General features: G+C 46.7%; 1 protein-coding gene across 3 annotated transcripts in view; it reads left to right on the top strand.

Annotated features, from left to right (window-relative positions):
- The window catches only part of iqsec1a (IQ motif and Sec7 domain ArfGEF 1a), a 50494-nt gene that overhangs the window by 27918 nt on the left and 4881 nt on the right, over nucleotides 1-17695 (top strand). For 2 of the 3 annotated variants that reach the window (XM_083674956.1, XM_083674957.1), the window contains exons 2-13: nucleotides 5412-5691; nucleotides 6093-7375; nucleotides 8186-8347; nucleotides 9031-9153; nucleotides 9955-10121; nucleotides 11347-11486; nucleotides 12592-12621; nucleotides 13710-13835; nucleotides 14086-14185; nucleotides 14438-14599; nucleotides 15261-15437; nucleotides 17357-17406. In XM_083674956.1, coding sequence (XP_083531082.1) covers nucleotides 5412-5691; nucleotides 6093-7375; nucleotides 8186-8347; nucleotides 9031-9153; nucleotides 9955-10121; nucleotides 11347-11486; nucleotides 12592-12621; nucleotides 13710-13835; nucleotides 14086-14185; nucleotides 14438-14599; nucleotides 15261-15437; nucleotides 17357-17406 — 2800 coding nt within the window. The remainder of the gene's footprint in view (nucleotides 1-5411; nucleotides 5692-6092; nucleotides 7376-8185; nucleotides 8348-9030; nucleotides 9154-9954; nucleotides 10122-11346; nucleotides 11487-12591; nucleotides 12622-13709; nucleotides 13836-14085; nucleotides 14186-14437; nucleotides 14600-15260; nucleotides 15438-17356; nucleotides 17407-17695) is intronic. The other variant, XM_083674958.1, reaches the window with a different exon arrangement.

Below are 17695 nucleotides of genomic sequence, written 5' to 3'. Positions count from 1 at the left end.
TTCCAGACAGACACTTGGCTTGATCTCAGGGACTACTTATGAACATCATGGGATTTGTTGCTAGGCAATTGCAAAAATAAGCTTTGTGATAGGGTACTGTAGGTGTTGCAAATGTGCTGCGTCTCAGTCCAGGGCCGATGGGGAGACAGCGAGCATCCAGGACTGCATATGCGTGGGACTGGTGCTACTGTTCGGTAACTGTCTAGACTCCCATTCCTAAGAGAGAGTGTAGATGCCTCTGCTAAGCCACTGAAATTGAAGTTGACATTTAAAACTCTGAGCTCAAAATTACAGTCGTTCGAAATCATGACACTGATGAGGCCGCTGTCGACTACATAACGACCGTTGGAAACTCTCATAGCAATCACGTCAACTTGGCCAGTTCCCTTTGCCACTTTCCAGCTGTCTCAGACTGCCCATTACAATCTGAGCCTTGGCTTTCTTATGTGAGCGATTAATACTACCCATTAATATGGTTATTGGATCTGAAAGGAGGAGTGATCTAGCCAAGTGTTTTCAGGGAAGCTCTCCTCCTCTGTACAGTACACTGTACTAGCACTGCATTATCATGTTGGTGTGTGGTCTCGTGAACTTTGGCCTCGAAAAGCCTTCCTCCACATCTGTGCTTTTGCGGACCGGTGTTTGCATCTGTATTTATGGGCTCCCTGAGTCACTGACAGCGGGGAGAGAAAACATCTGTTTTTGTTGTTGCTTGGAGCACATGTGCTGGTGGTCTACTGGGCAGGGCACACTCCTCGTGGGTTGGGTACAGGTTGTGGGGTGGCTCTAAAGCAACAAGTCCTGGTCCATAGATTGACTTTCAGAGTCAATTCAGCAGACTTTTTAACGGGTTGTTTAGTCCCATGTTTTCTTGTGAGCGCATAGGCAATTTCACCAGCAGTCAGGCAGTCACAGATAATGGGAAAAACATGCATGCGATATTGTTTTTAGCTCGCTACGAATACCATAGCACCCCTGTCACACAGAAATGGGCAAGCAGTGTGTCTTTAGGGGGTAGGACACTGGCGCTCCTCTCCTACCAAACTCAAACAGCCTGCGCCTCGTTAGCAAACCTCTATTCCCAGAACTCCTGTGGATGTGACTCCCCTTTTCCAGGACGGAGGATTTTTTTCTCCCTCTGGTCTGTGTGATGGAATACACCAAGACCTAGGCCTGTTTGCCAGGATGTGTTTGGAAGGAGGGTAGGAGAAAGAGATGGCCAAGTCCCCCACACCCCCCCCCCACCCCGCCCCTCCAGGCCCCCCCACAGAACCCCCTGAGCCCCCCTGGTGAAAATCACTGCCAGCTGAGCTGAAACCATCCTCCAGTCCTAGTCCAGGAAGACTGCGGCTCAAGAGGAGACAGAGGGACCCTAGATGGCCAACTGTGTTTGTTGTTAGCTAGTACAGCAACACAACCACATTCCTCTCTGTTGTTGGTACTGGGGAACCCTCAAGGAACCTTCAGCTTTGTAATGGAAAAAGCATGAGTTTCTTGGGAAAGGTCCACCTCATTGCGAAGTGTTTTTTCTCTACACCCTGTTGCTGCTGGTTCACCTTTTTACTTCATTGGTGCACAAATCCCTTCCTTGTATGATTGGTTGTTGAATAGGTGAATTTGTAGTCCTAACTCCCCTTTAATTAAGTGTAGCCCGTGTTTTTAAAATCTCTCCTCTGGAATGATGTCATCTGAGGCCCTGCTCTCCCCTCCTCTCTGCTCTCCCCTCCTCCCTTCTCTCCCCCTCTTCATCCTCCACTGCAGTCTGAAACATCTGCTCGCTAAAATGTCGATTTTTCCTCTTTTTTCCTTTTCCCGCCATTATGAACAACTGACCTAAAAGAGGGGAGATGAGGGTGACCTCAGAGGGAAAGAACAGCAGCATATGGTGTCTGTCTGTCTCTCTATTCTCTCTCTCTCGCTCCCTCTCTCTGTCTCTATTCTCTCTCTCTCTCCCTCTCTATTCACTCTCTTTCTCTCTCTCTCTCTCTCTCTCTCTTTCTCTCTCTCTCTCTCTCTCGATATATATATATATATATCCCTCTCTGTGTCTCTCTCTCTTTCTCTCTCTCTCTCTCTCTCTCTCTCTCTCTCTCTCTCTCTCACCTTTACCATGTGGTGGATGATGGAAGAGAGAAGGGGAGGAAGAGAGGATGATAAAGGGATTTAGGAGCTGGAGGAGGGAAAGAGTGAGGGAAAGGGTACGGGAAAAATAGCTTACGGCAGACTTCAGTGCAGGCAAGGGCAATAGAGGGCACCAAAACGTGCACAGTTAAGCAACCATGTCGACTTACTGTCTTGCACAGCTTGGAGTGATACTGTGAAGATCAATTAACCCAGAAGACTTCTACTGCGGCTAGAGATAACCAGGACGTAAGCCTGGGGGTGTGAAGCTCATTGTATACCCTCTGAATGACTGGACATCTGTGTTCATATTGTATGTGAGAGACATCTTTTCTATTTTTGACCAAATAAGCAATTGGCAATGGGAGGTTCTAAATTTTGAACGGTTTAGGCAGGGTCTCTTTGACTTCATGATTCCACACACAATATGTACATGTAACACATAATATGCGTTATTAATATTAGATTATTAATCATAAATATTAACTACCAGCACTTTTTAAAATTAGGAGTGCATCTACAGTACAGTATATCCAACCATGTTCAACAACGAAACCATAGGAAATGAGTGGGGCCTGTCTGTCAGATTTCACGGAGAACTGAGCGTGTCTCCACCGGTAGCAGAGCAGTAGGTGCGACTCTCACTCCGGGGATGGCTGCGTCACAGTTTGCCATGACAGATGGTTGGGGAGATTCGTCCCCCATGGCGATTATGCAAGAAGTGTGATTTTCACTCTGCCACACAGGGTTTGTGTTGGTCCTGCAGTAAGTAGGCCTCCATGTGCAGCTTGAGCTGTCTGCCGGTCTAGATACAGTACACTGGGTGTGTATCTCGTGCCTCGAGGGAGGTGGTTAGCATTCACTTACTGTCAATGTATCCTGTGTCACTGTGCCCTTATGTGACCCGCTGTTTCTCAGCCTGACAGAGAAATGGAAGGGACCTAACGGGATCCACTTAACCTGTCAGAGGAGTGTACTCTATCTACTCCAGTCCCTTGCAAAAGAGTTGTTGCAGAATAACCGTGGACGGAAGTTGTGGTATCCACAGTTTTGACACCGGCATGTTTTTCTGCTGTAGCTCACAAGATATATGGAAATGGAGAAGCATTCTGTGCAGTTGGTAATAATTCCTCCATTTACCAGGTGGCTGCCTGGCTGGTGTACATTTACTATAGAGATGTTTACATAATTCACACTCAAGTGGTTGAGAGGCAGTTGAGTATCTGAAGTGATTGCATCGCACAATGTCCCTTTCAGAGCCATGTTATAGAGATGAGATCTGTAGAGACTAGAGTGTCATTAGATATATCCTTGTCTTCTTTTCAATTTCACTGTGCCTTTCATGCGGAAACATTGACTCCTCAATGGGGGATTGTATGAGTGAGTGTCTGTGCCCATTTTCACAGTCAGCAGGGCCTTACAGTTTGATCATGCAGAATGAGATCTATAGAGTCATTAGCCATATCCTCGACTCCTTTCGTGGGTAAACCACTGACACACATGGAATGTGCCCATTTAATTTCAGGGCCTTACAGTTCCATCAAGGAGCCGGAGGGCATGCTAAATTCTACATGAGAATCTTAACATGGCTTCCGGTGTTTTTTTTGGTATGCTGTGGGTATTCCATCCAGTCGCTGTAAAAGGAAAGACATCCCACCGTAAGACTAGAAATACACCATAGTCATGCCAAGGATTAACACTGCCTGCTTTCAGCTGTGAGAGTTGCCCTCTGTATATGTCAGATGTTGTGGTGAGGCAACCCTATTTGTCCATTTGTTTATTTTGGGTGTGGTTTATGAAGTGTGACATTCACTTCTGGTCTGTGTTGTAACCATAATTCAGCAGTCTCTTTAAACAATGTTTTCTCACTCCATCATTGAGACATTCGTGCCAGACATCATATTGGCTGTGGTTTGCAAGTAGGTTCTGGATGTCCAATAATAATCATCTTCCTTGGTATAAAACAAAAGTCTATTGTCTTTTAGAGGATGCTGTTTTGTTGACACAAACAGAGGGAGTGTCTGGCACATTTCATTACATTGGCTGTGCGAAGTGAAAGTATCCCTCAAAAGAGTGAAAGGTAGAAGCCACCCCCACCCCTACCCCCATCCACTCCCTGTCACCCCTACCCCCACCCCCATCCACTCCCTCCCTCCCTCTCTCCCTCCCACCCCACACCTCACCTCTCTCCCACACTAACTTATTGAATGACATCCGTAAGCAGTAGGTCAGAATGTTAATGTTTTATGTGTTTACCTTGTCATTGTGCACTAAATCGGACTTTGGAATATTTATTTGACTCTGGGGAAGGAAGGCTCCTATATGCCAGAGGTGATGTAACTAGTCACTGATTGGCCCTTGTAGTGCTGTAGACTTTGTTGCTGTGGAGGAGCTGTTGTGCACTCTGGACTCCTGTCAGTCAGTCAGTCAGTCAGACAGTCACAATGGTGGACAGGGTATGGAGAAGGAGTTGGCAGTTCATAGAGAACAGAAGGTCCTTGCGTGTGAAGTCTTCTTCCCCTCGTCCTACGAAGAGTAAGAGTGAGTGAGTACCCCTTCACGCCCTTATTACCATTCTACATGGTCATTGGCATTCTTGGTCGCTAACGTAGATCGAGATCGCACCCAAGCGGATGTACTTTGTGTTGGAATTATTCACACAGGAACGGACGAGGGGGGGGTTGTTGATGAGGTATTTCTCTTTGAATGCCGGAGAGTGAATGTATGTACATATCTACAGTCATATTTCTAATAGCAATCATCATGGCAGAACCACTTACATGCAGTTTTAATCAACATATTGTTGAATGGTGACACAGAGTGGTGACACAGAGTGGTGATGCAGGAGGATGTATCTAGAAATGATGTTGTATCAGCAGTTCTAAGAATGGACTGCAGTATTTACCCCGTGTTACCCCGTGTTATTTGTGCTCTACTACCAACTACTGAATGCGCTTTGACTATTTAATGACATTTCTAAACACACAGGAACATGGACTTTAGCCCATGCTGTTTAATGTTGGCTGTTTTCTTTCGGAAATCACAGTCTGACTGTGACGGAAACCTCTGGCATAGTTTGAATTGTGGACGCTGAGTGCTTGATCTGTAGATTTGATACAAATTCTGGGTGAGCAATGTTGGTTCTTCTGGCAGTAAGTACAGGCTCCGAAGGAGTACTGGAAAGTTGAACAAGAGTGCATGAAAATAGACTATTTAAAGGAGTCTGAATCACTTAGTCAGTTTCTCTGTGAGAGCTCTCAGTAACTGTGTTTCTGTCTGTGTCTTTACAGTGTGGAGGGGGATGCACGGCCTAATGAGAGTGGCCCTTCCCTGGATGCTGGAGCCAGTTACGGCAGAGGGCCAGTGACCCACGGCTCGGCCATCAGCCCGGACCGGTTTGACGGCCTGCTATACGGTCACGGGGTCCAACCCGGGCCTCAGAGGCCCCGCAGGCCCAAGCTCCAGCACTCCCACTCCATCCTACGTAAGCAGGCCGAGGAGGAGGCTATCAAACGCTCCCGCTCGCTCTCCGAGAGCTATGAGCTCTCCGCTGACCTCCAGGACAAACAGGTAGGGCACTCTTTCATCAAACTTTCATCACAAACCAACTCAGCACAGACTTTGTTTATCCTTTGAAATGTGTATGTCTCACAGTCTCAGAGTTAGTAGCCGTTTTGGTAACACTTTGCAACGTTGCAACATATGCCATAGTAATTAAAGGAAATTACATGGTATATGGCGTTGAGCAGTTCCTTACTCCATTTGTCTGATAACACAATGGGATAACCAATGTACTTTGTAATAACATGTTAATACAAGGTTGTTACAAGAGTAGTTACAGAGTTACTGCCTTTTAAGAATAAGACCTGTTGTTGTTTGTTTTGTACTTGACAATCTCACACTATGATCTTTGGTTTTGTCCTATGGGACTTGTGTCCGACTCATAATAATTTGTGTCCTTCTGCCCCCAGGTGGAGATGCTGGAGCGTAAATATGGCGGACGCTTCATAACCCGGCATGCGGCCCGCACCATCCAGACAGCCTTCCGCCAGTACCAGATGAACAAGAACTTTGAGCGTCTCAGGAGTTCCATGTCTGAGAACCGCATGTCCAGACGCATCGTTCTCTCCAACATGAGGATGCAGTTCTCCTTCGAGGGACCAGAGAAAGTCCACAGCTCCTACTTCGAGGGGAAACAGGTCTCCATGACTGACGACAGCAGCCCCCACGCGTTGGTACAGTCCGAGTGTGGAGACATGGAGGTCCACCACCAGGCCAACATGGCGTCCCATCCGGCCTCACAGAATGACCTGACAGACGCCATTACGGAGCTAGAGGATGCCTTTTCCAGGCAGGTCAAGTCTCTAGCTGAGTCTATCGATGATGCCCTGAACTGTCGTAGCCTGCAGGGGGACGAGGGTCACGACCCCGAGGCCATGGGCTGCTCTGAGGCCGAGAGGGAGGTGGCCTATCAGGTGAAGCCTCATCGCGGAGCGGCCGGACGCATGCGTGACGAGATGTTGGCGTCCTACAGTGACGTCACCCTCTTCATTGACGAGGAGGACCTTTCTCCTTCCATGGCGCTCTCGCGGTCAGGTGACCAACCCTCCAGCACCGAGTCGGACCCGCGGCTCCGCTCGGTCAACTCCTCCCAGGAGTACTGGCCCCTGGACCCCAAGGACGAGAGGGGCGACACGGACACCAGCTGCCGCAGCACCCCTTCTCTGGAGTGCCAGGAGCAGAGGCTGAGGGTGGACCACCTCCCTCTGCTGACCATCGAGCCCCCCAGCGACAGCTCCGCCGAGCTGAGTGACCGCTCCGACCGCAGCTCCGTCAAGCGGCCGCCCGTGTATGAGCCACACGGCCACATCGTGGCCTCCTCCCAGGCCAGCCCCAAGCACATCTCCCACGGGCCTCCGCCGCGGGCCCCCTCCCGGGGGGACGACGAGGCACCGCTTCGCCACCGTCACCGTGCGCTGGAGAGCCACCTGGCCATCAACGGCTCGGCCAACCGCCAGAGCAAGTCCGAGTCGGACTTCTCCGACGGGGACAATGATAGCATCAACAGCACATCCAACTCCAATGACACCATCAACTGCAGCTCCGAGTCGTCGTCCAGGGACAGCCTGAGGGAGCAGACCCTGAGCAAGCAGACGTACCACAAAGAGACACGCAACAGCTGGGACTCGCCCGTCTTCAGCAACGACGTCATCCGCAAGAGGCACTACCGCATCGGACTCAACCTCTTCAACAAGTAGGTCCTCGATTCTGACAGGGCGCTTGACCCCTGGTTGATGAAGGGTTGATGACCCTGCGCTGATGAAGGGGTTGATGAGCGCTTAATGTGGCAGAGTGGCCTCGTACTCAAACAGTGGTGACCCAGACTAATCAGTGTTGTGAGAGAGCAGAGAGCCACACAATCAAACGCAATCAGCCTAATTCGAATCAATTATGGGGGTACAGGACAAGCGTGTCCTGTGAAAATTAGAAATAGAAAATGCATATTGTTTTGCACATTGCCGTCTTTCGTCTATTTCAACGGTGGGGACTTATTATTTCCAGCCCCTATCCAAGAAATGCCAGAAGGTCACAGTCATTTTATTTCAGCTGCTAGTGGTATAGCAAGGACTTGCATTAATGCAATCAATGTCTGTGTAGACTGACAACATCTAGCCTACTTGATGATATGCAATAACCGGCCAGTGAGAGTCTCTCCATTTTCTGTCCTCTGCTTAAATATTAACTATTCTGGGCCTTTCCTATCGCTGAGAGAATCAAACACCACCCTTGGCAGCACAGTGCGAGTGACAGGGTAGACTGATTGGATACAGGGATATGTGGCACAAGGACACGGCTGCTTTTGAAAAAAAAAATCGACATTTTTGTGTCATGACCTCTTTTATAAGACCTCTAAAGAATGAGGGCGTGTGGTGGTTTGCATGTGTGGCTGAATGCATGTATGAATGTGAAGCAATTGTCTCCAGCCCTGTGGAGCTTATCTTTATCCACACTGCAGTGACCGTACAGTTATGAAATGAATACTCTCTCCTGTGTCTGTCCGTAGGAAGCCGGAGAAAGGTGTCCAGTACCTGACCGAGAGGGGGTTTGTCCCTGACACGCCTGTGGGCGTGGCTCACTTCCTGCTTCAGAGGAAGGGCCTGAGCCGGCAGATGATTGGAGAGTTCCTGGGCAACCGGCAGAAACAGTTCAACAGGGATGTGTTGGAGTGAGTATTATCATTGATTATCTTACCTAACTTGATCACCCGTTAATAGGCACATTTATGGCAGGGACTAACATCGCATACAGTAGATAGACCAATGATATGTTTTGCTGGGCTTACTTATTAAACTCACGTAGCAGTGAAACCCCTGTTATTTCAGAGCACAAACCACCATGGTTGGTTGGGAGGAGATGATAGAACCCAGAGGATGTATCCCTCTGTTCCAGTGCCTGAGATGCAGTCTTGCACTGTGGACCAGCCTGGTGGAGAGTCCAGTCTGTTGCTCAGAGAGAGGGAGAGAGAGAGAGAGAGAGAGAGAGAGAGAAAGAGAGAGAGAGAGAGACAAGAGGTGAAGAGGTCCCCTCAGGCTCATTAAGATGCTGCAGGCGATAAGGATGACTGGCTGTGTCAATAGGACTACAAATCCCCAAAGTCACCCCCTCTCAAACACACACATCTCTACATCTGAGATACAATCTGGTGGGCCTCAGATTTGCCCTCTCAAATGTGTTTTCGTGCCTTTTTCATTGTATTAAAAGGAATGCAGGACATTGCGCGTCTGCCTCACTCTTTTGGTTGTTTTGTGTGTGGTGGGCAAGAGAGGAGAGCTTGTCCAATGTCCCACGGTGTGTATAACGTCCTATGAGATGTCCTCTGAGTATCCCGATGTCCTCTGTGTGTTCCAGCTGTGTGGTGGATGAGATGGACTTCTCATCCATGGAGCTGGACGAGGCCCTCAGGAAGTTCCAGAACCACATCCGGGTCCAGGGGGAGGCTCAGAAGGTGGAACGCCTCATTGAGGCCTACAGGTAAGAGAATGCACACAGGTGCAGTAGACAGTACAGTATATGAGGGGGCATTCAGGTATAGAGTTTATAGATAAGGGGCTATTCAGGTAATAATAAGGACAGTTAGGATGAGAATATGTAGATATCATTGGAGGCTGGTGGAGGTAGGAATCGAAGGAATCGTCCTCCGATTTCTACCTCCACCAGCCTCCACTGATAGATATCCAGCTACAATAGGTTAGGATGCAGACAATGTCTTCAAACAACTAAAATACTCTGTGACCTTCGTCAGAGAGGTTTACAGGTTTGATGTTAGATGTCCTCTGTGTATTCTTTTAACGTAACCTGGGCAGATCACTACACAACAGGAGTAGATGGTACATACATGCAGTACATGCATTGCATTTTCGAATAGAACTTTGCTCCCTTGTTTACTAATGTCTTGGAATGCAAGTCGCTGCTCTCAGCAGTGCTCACAGCAGTGGATTGGCTGGATGATTTATTGATGTGTAGAGGGACAGAGTGCTTACGTTAGGTTTGCTTGAGTAAATCCCTCCAGTTCCTCACGCAATGATGAAAGGATGATGACATAGCAAACTGTTCACATGACCAGTGTGTCTGTAGTTATTGTCAGCCATCTGATGTCTTGTGCATACTAGCATTCTTCTGTTTTTCTTCTGGGTTTTTTTTTACCAGCATTTAAACTTTTTATGAGAGTGATTATCTATATGTAGTATCTGTATTTAAAGAGATATCTGTGTAACTCTTTCATTTTCTGGTGTGTGTGGTGTAATTTCCCTTTCCTGTTTCCCTGGGTCTTAGTCAGCGCTATTGCATCTGTAACCCTACGGTGGTGAGACAGTTCCGGAACCCTGACACCATCTTCATCCTGGCCTTCGCCATCATCCTCCTCAACACAGACATGTACAGTCCCAACGTCAAGCCTGAGAGGAAGATGAAGCTGGAGGACTTTGTCAAGAACCTCCGAGGTGAGAGGAGGGGGATGCCAGAGCGATGATACAAGCTAAATGCATAGCAACTGTTGTGCTGTACACATAGGGGAAATATGAGTCCAACCCATAAACCATCGTATCCAAGGGTCCATACAGCCCATAAGCTAGCTAGCTACTTACTATCCTGCATCTACTGCATAATGTAGCTTGAAATTGAAAGCGCTACCTAGCATATCCACGGTATTTCCAAGTTCCCCCAAAACTGTTTCTGTTTGTTTAATGCAAAATTAAACAAGTGTGCATGGCTGCACGCTAGCAGAAACCGTCACCTTTTAGGGGAGAATCTCTCCAGAGTGTTTGTTATTTGTCATAAGTCAGCATTTGTTATTTTTTGCGAGCGTGGCCGGATTGGTATGTTGATCTTTGTTTAATAAAATGGCAGGGGTAGAGGTCGTCCATCATGGAATGCGTGATCAGCCGTGCTCTTGAAGAGTTCCGTGTGTTCCAGAACTTCTCAGTTCAGAAAAGCTGTTCTAACAGGATTCTGCTTTTGAGTAACAAAATCCTTCAAGACTTATCAAAAACCTATAGGATCCAATAGGATTACTTGTGGTTTCCAATAGGAAAACCCTCCCAACGGGATTCTGAAGAGGTGGTACAGAAAATCTAATAGGATTTATAGACTCCTATAGGATCCAAGAGGATTACTTCTGAAAAAAGTAAAAACGCTACAAGGTCAGCGTTTTGATCACAAAAACATTCATATTTTTCCATTTCTATCCTGCAGAAATGAAAATTAAAACAGCTTGTTATCTGAAGAATCTGTCATGTGTTTTTCTGTGTTACTGTCTCGTGGTTCAGGATGGCACGGGTTGAAAGTGTTAACCTGATTTTGGAATGTGTTACAGCTCTGATTAATTACCTCTTCGCAATCACTTTCTTCATTCTCGGTTAAGCAGCGTGATTGAAGTGCACCAAAATATCTTGTATTGATTGCTTAGCATTGTTTACTCAATATTGGAATATGGATTTTTAGGCATGACCGGCTAATTCATCATCAAACCTGAGTGTCAATATAATTGAAAAACATTAGGTAATTGGCAAAGAGAGATTAAATGTTTCCCTATCCATGATCAGAAAGGAAAGTGTATGTGTGTATCTGTGTGTGTGTGTGTGTGTGTGTGTGTGCGTGCGTGCGTGCATGCGTGCGTGCATGTGGTTGTTGCCAGTGTGTGTACCTAAACTCCTATGTCTTCCCCAGGGGTGGACGATGGCGAGGACATCCCCAGGGAGACTCTGATAGGCATCTATGAGAGGATTCGGAAGCGGGAGCTCAAGACCAATGAGGACCACGTGTCTCAAGTGCAGAAGGTGGAGAAGCTCATTGTGGGGAAGAAACCGGTGAGTATGATTATCAGACGCTTGCCATTCTACAAGGTTTTGATAGAATTCATTAATTTCACCTACGGTGTGGCGGCTCTTCGTATCAATACGAGCCATCAGATCAGAGGAAGAGGCCTGGAGTTCCTGAGGGTGTACAGCAGCAAAGACTTTCATTTCATTCAAATTGAGGTTCACACTCTTCGACAGTGAGAGAATAGCACCTTCTGTTCGCACTGAATGTCTTGGTAAAGGCGTTCATTCTTCCTTTGATGACACCGGATAGAGGGAGGATGTGTGCTGTAGAGTCCGGGAGGTGCCTGGTGTGAGAGTCACGAGTCGCGAGAGTCACGTCTTGTCTGAGACCTTCACGCTGGCGGCTTTAACGCTCCCGTGGCCCTAGGAGGGGTGTCAGCCTACACTACAGTCCAATGAAGGATGAGGCCTCCCCATCGGCGCCAGCCTCTCATCTCATTTTGAAAGAGAGAGAGAGAGAGAGAGAGAGAGAGAGAGAGACAGAGAGACAGAGAGACAGAGAGAATGTTGTATTGTCTATAATGAACATCTGTGTTTGTCTAACTGACACAAGGTCTCCTTGGATCACGCTATCTCCAACAGGAAGGTTTAGAGGTGTTTAGATTAACTCTGCGGGTCCCAGGGAGGCTTTTCATGTGTCCCATGATGATCAGGGGGATCATTCCTGATCCACAAGCATTCATTTAATGCAATGAAAATGATCCCTCATCATGAGTAAGCTGCAGTGTTAGCAGCTTCTGAGGACACAGTCTACAGTAAAACACTTGAACATAAACAAAAAAAACAGACTTTGATCCTACTTTGTTCTGATATGTTTTACAGCACATGAATGTTTTGCACTGGAAAAGCAAGACAGAAACCAATACATTAAAGAGCATTCTTGTTCTGATATGTTATACAGTACATGAATGTTTTGCATAAACATGAATCTTCCCAGGGCACAATCCTCTGTATGATCTCATAAATCAGGCAGAAATCAGACTGACATGTGAACATGTATGTAACATGTTCTGGACCTGCGTGTGTGCACACTGTATACAGAAATTAGAACTTCTCTCCCTCATCTTCTCCCTCTGTCTTCTCTTTGCAGATTGGATCTCTCCACCATGGCCTGGGTTGTGTAAGTACATATTCACAGTTCATAGTTAATTATAGATCAAAAGTTAAGAAAACATTTACTCACCTGTCATTCTAGCAGTACGCATGTGGTGGCAGGCCTACATTCAGTTGACATAACCCACGTTTACTGTGTCAGAGTGGCAAAGACCAAATCCACACCCTGTAGATACGTGTTGAATCAGATTACTTGAACAAGCAAGTGGTTTTGCCCCTGAAGACCCACAACTTTGAGATGAGGAGGATCCCTGATGTTTCTCCTGCAGACAGAGTCAACACATATAAATTCCATGATGGCAGTGAGCTGCAGTGTTTACTGAGCAGAGCTGGGCATACATCACGGCCGGGCAGCAGACCACACAGACGACGCCGCCTCACACACAGTGGACACTTGTTAGCTGGGGGATTATTAGTCATGAAGGTTTCGGGGCTGAGGCATGTGCTGACTGATTGTTTTTAATGTATTTTGCGGAATAATAAACGACATGACATGCACCGTAGATGCCCTCGTGGTTCTGCTCTGTTGCCGTGAGACAGTTTGTGATCTATCTCCCCAGCACCACGAGTACCACTATGCATTAGTTTTCATTGGACGAATTAGACAGTTTTATGCCCTCTTCGTTTCCTGATCTTAAATTTTTACGAAGGCGCCGTCTGTGGGATTAAGTGACAGCTGTGTTTCTGTTTAAGGGAGCAGTTTAATCACTGTGTGTTCCCCTTACATCCAAACAAACAAGGGCAGCGGATTACCTCTCAAAACACTCATTAATCTATTAGACTAATGGAATACACCAGGAGGGTTATAGCACACAATAGAGACTTCATTAAAAAGCTTTTTCCCTGCACTCACACTAACTCAGACTTTCGGAGGGTCACAAACACAGTTCTGTTTATATTTCCCTGCTGGCTAAACGGGGAAGCTGCCCTGTCTGCCATCTCTCTCACTCTCCCTCTCTACCACTATCTACCCCTCTCTGTACCTCCCTCCCATCTCTCTCTCTCTCTCTCCTTGTATGTTCCATTATCTCTTCAGATCATATTTCGCTATGGATTGAGCTCCAGGCCTGACCTTGTTGTTGTCTTGCTCTATAGGTGCTGTCCCTGCCCCATCGCAGGCTGGTGTGTTACTGCCGTCTGTTTGAAGTGCCAGACCCCAACAAGCTCCAGAAGCTGGGCCTGCACCAGCGGGAGATCTTCCTGTTCAATGACCTCCTGGTGGTAAGCAACACTCCTGTCCTGTCCTGTCCTGCCCTGTCTGAGTCTTGTTACCAACACCAATCAGCTAGTGATTATCAAGAGCAGACCACAACGGAATTTGAAAAACGGATGAATTGCCTACAATTTAAATCAATGCTATAACACCACAAACCATGAGCTCAGGCATTTTTTTCTGTGAATACTCAGGTACACTTTTTCAATTTCCAAGTGTGTTTCATTGTGTGATCCCTGTCTGCGACTGTTGGTACAGGTGACAAAGATTTTCCAGAAGAAGAAGAACTCTGTGACATACAGCTTCAGGCAGTCCTTCTCTCTGTACGGGATGCAGGTTCTGATGTTTGAGAACCAGTGTAAGTTTATCCCTGAGCACTAGTCCACAAAGTATCTTTACAATGTGTCTGGCATGCAATGTTTACAGACTACACCCACCTGAGCTTGACTTACCACAGTATCTAACTTGAATGGGAAGTGAAAGTGATGGAATGTGACACTGTTTACGCTATCAGAACTCCAGACAGACTTTCAGAGCTGTGGATTGAACCCCCTCAGCTATGATCCCTGTTTAAAGGTCTCTCTCTCTCTTTGTTTTGCCATTGGCCCAGATTACCCCAATGGAATCAGGCTTACATCAGCCATACCAGGTGCAGACATCAAAGTCCTCATCAACTTCAACGCGCCCAACCCCCAGGACCGCAAGAAGTTCACTGACGACCTGCGGGAATCCATCTCTGAGGTCCAGGAAATGGAGAAATACAGAATAGAGTGTGAGTGGACATTTCACCACTCCCTCTTTCCCTCCTTCCCTCCCTCCCTCCCTCCCTCCACCCCTCCCTCCCTGGCCGCCTTGGGCTGTGTGGACCCCTGTAAATAGGGGCAGGGCATGGTCCTCATTACTCTGTTTATGAGGAAGGATGTTTATAGTTCTAGAGTTCACAGGCTGGCTACCAGCGGCAGAGCGGAGGGATTTACTAAGAGAAACATAGAGGGCTATTTTTAAGGACAACTCAAACATCAAAAATGCATTTTACAAGTTTATTCCAATAATGACAAATCTGAACTGTATATGCAAATATTGTAGAGAGTAGAGTAATAGCTTACATGAAATTATAAATATTCGGATGACAAAATTGTTTGACCTGAATCCAGAAATGTTCCAAAGATAAGCATACTGGTTCAATTTGCTCGCTGTTTGTACTTGAACATTACTGTAAGATCAACACATAGCAACAATGCAACTGCCCTGACCTTACTCCCTATGTGTGTGTGTGTGTATGTGCGTGCGTGCACATGTGTGTGTGCGCGTGCGCGTGCGTGTGCGTGTGTGTGTGTGTGTGCGCACGTGCGTGTGTGTGTGTGTGTGTGTGTGTGTGTGTGTGTGCGTGCGTGTGTGCATGCGTGTGTGTGTGTGTGTGTGTCTGTATACAGCTGAGCTGGAGAAGCAGAAGGGCATCGTGAGGCCCAGCATGTCCCAGAGCTCTGGGCTGAAAAAAGAGGCCGGTAACGGCAGCATGAACCGCGCCAGCCTGGACGACACCTACACCATGGGAGAGGGGCTGAAGAGGAGCGCGCTCAGTAGCTCCCTCCGCGACCTCTCCGAAGCAGGTAAGGTCAAAGGTCGTTGTCTTCACCAGGGGGAGATTTAATAGGAGAGTCGTCTGCTTCTGTCGCCCCGCCCCCCTCCTCCTCTCTTGTGGTTTAGAGATAATCCACAGGTCAAATTCAAAATAGCTATCTCACACATACTGTATGTGGTAATAAATTGGTGTTTGGGTTCTCCCCTAGGAGGAGGTCTTTTCTTTTTTTCATCCAGTCTAGTTAAAATCTACAGGCCCCAAAGTGTTTTGTCTGTAAGTCTGATGATTTGCTGGAATTCATGCTCTTGCCCCTAAAATGCTCTTGCCTTTAAGTGGAATGTAAAATGAGAGGTAGTTCAGTGTTTTTCATACTGAAAATAAAACCGTTTCGAAATGAATTGGCTGTTTGTTAGTATGGTGTTTTCCATTGAGAGGTTGTCTTATCTTTTTTGATTAAATTGAAGGATGAAACTCACCCCTGTATAGTCTAAATGAAAACATACCTTGATTTTGTTTTTTGCACTCTTACTTGTCATATTTTCATCATTCGTAAATCCCGATTGTTTCTCAACACATTTCACGATGAGCTTTGCCTGTTATATGTTCAATTAATCAACCATAATATTCACTCACCTCTCAATCATTTTCTCTCATGTATTTCTGTAATAAAAAAAACAACAACAACAACTCAATGGTGATCTATTCTGCTCATACTGTATACTGTAAAAACAGGCACAAGACGAGATTTGGGTCCAATCACTATGACAACAAACATTCCATAAATATCATAGTGTCTCACGTAGCATCTCTGACTGTGAAAACACGTCATCCATTCCGTTATGTTAGGTTATCAGTTGGCTATCATGATAACGTAATGAAATCCATGTATGGGGTCCAGTGTCTCATTGGGTGATACAATAGCTCTGTTCCAACTGCCATTTTGTGTCCAGTAGTGAAACCCTAAGCTTAGTGAGTGTTGAACCAAATAGAAACCATGGTGCTTTCGCCCCTTGTTTCATGTTTTTTGCGTATGTTCCAGCCCTAACTTTCTCAATGCAGGATGTGGCATGATCGTGTGGTCATTCCTGTGTACAATACTTTTTCTTTTCTTCACCATAGTCCATCTCATGTGTACTTCCTGTTATTGCCATGCCCATTGGGTATTTCCTGTTCATGTGTTGTGATTATTGGTCATGTATCCATTGGCTGAGTGTGCCTAGCCTTGGCAGAGCGCCTGGGTGTATTCTCAGGCCCTGTATCTGCCTGTTCACCTCATGTGCAACAGCCATTCTCCTACTTTGTGACTTTACAAAGCCACATGTGACTCTCCTTTATGACAATCTGCATCTTGTGACAACAGTAAATCCCTGCTGTCACATTCCACCGGGACTCGCTGATAAACTCTGGATAATACTAGCTAGTTTTAGAATAACGAGACAGGCCTACCAATCCTTCTATAAATAGCTACTGAGCAGATGGTACAGAGGCGTCGGCTGATGTGCACAGATGACCTCCTCTGCCTCTGTCTTAGCCAGTACAGGGAACTCTAAATTGAGGAATTATGTTTTATTAATGGTCAAGATTAACACGACGATGTAGAATATGATATAAATAGTGTGGAAGCTTAGCACATGGACCAACCAGACCAGCTCTTTCACTTCAACTCCTGCAGTAAATTTGAACAAAGCAGGAACGGAAATAATGGACACTACTATTACCACAGTATAATACCCACAGTTTACCCATGCAACCAACCCTCCTCACTCTCTCCCTGACCCCCCTGATCCCACCTACCTCAGCCCACAGTAGGACTTACCTCAGCTTCCTGTGTACTTACAAGCCCCTGCACTGCCTTAAGGGGAGAGGAGGGATGCCTAAATCTCAGCTCTGTAGTTGATCCAGGAGTGCTGTCTATCTCTAATCTGTGGTATTGCATGTCTCGGGCAGGCAAGCGGGGGCGTCGCAGCAGTGCAGGATCACTAGACAGCAATATGGAAGTAAGTTGGAAGCAGCTGGTATCCAAAGCTACTCTATGTGATGATGTGCACTGTCAAAACACACCATTTATTTTTTGGTCTTGCACCCTCTCTGCTTCATAGACTCTCAGTTCATTTTGTTTTTGATCATTTTTTTCTCTCTCGGATGCCTTAACCTGCCTGCCTGGGTTAGTGTGCATGCATAGGCTGCCTGCCTCTGATGCTGCCCCCCCGTCGGAAAGGGAGGGAGGGAGGGAGGGAGGGATTTCCTGTTTTGGTCATGTGGCCACTTTGCCCTTTTTCTTGAAAC

Source organism: Argentina silus (assembly GCF_951799395.1).
Source record: "Argentina silus genome assembly, chromosome: 8".
Lineage (NCBI taxonomy): Eukaryota > Metazoa > Chordata > Actinopteri > Argentiniformes > Argentinidae > Argentina > Argentina silus.
This window is presented reverse-complemented; position numbering and strand designations above follow the sequence as displayed.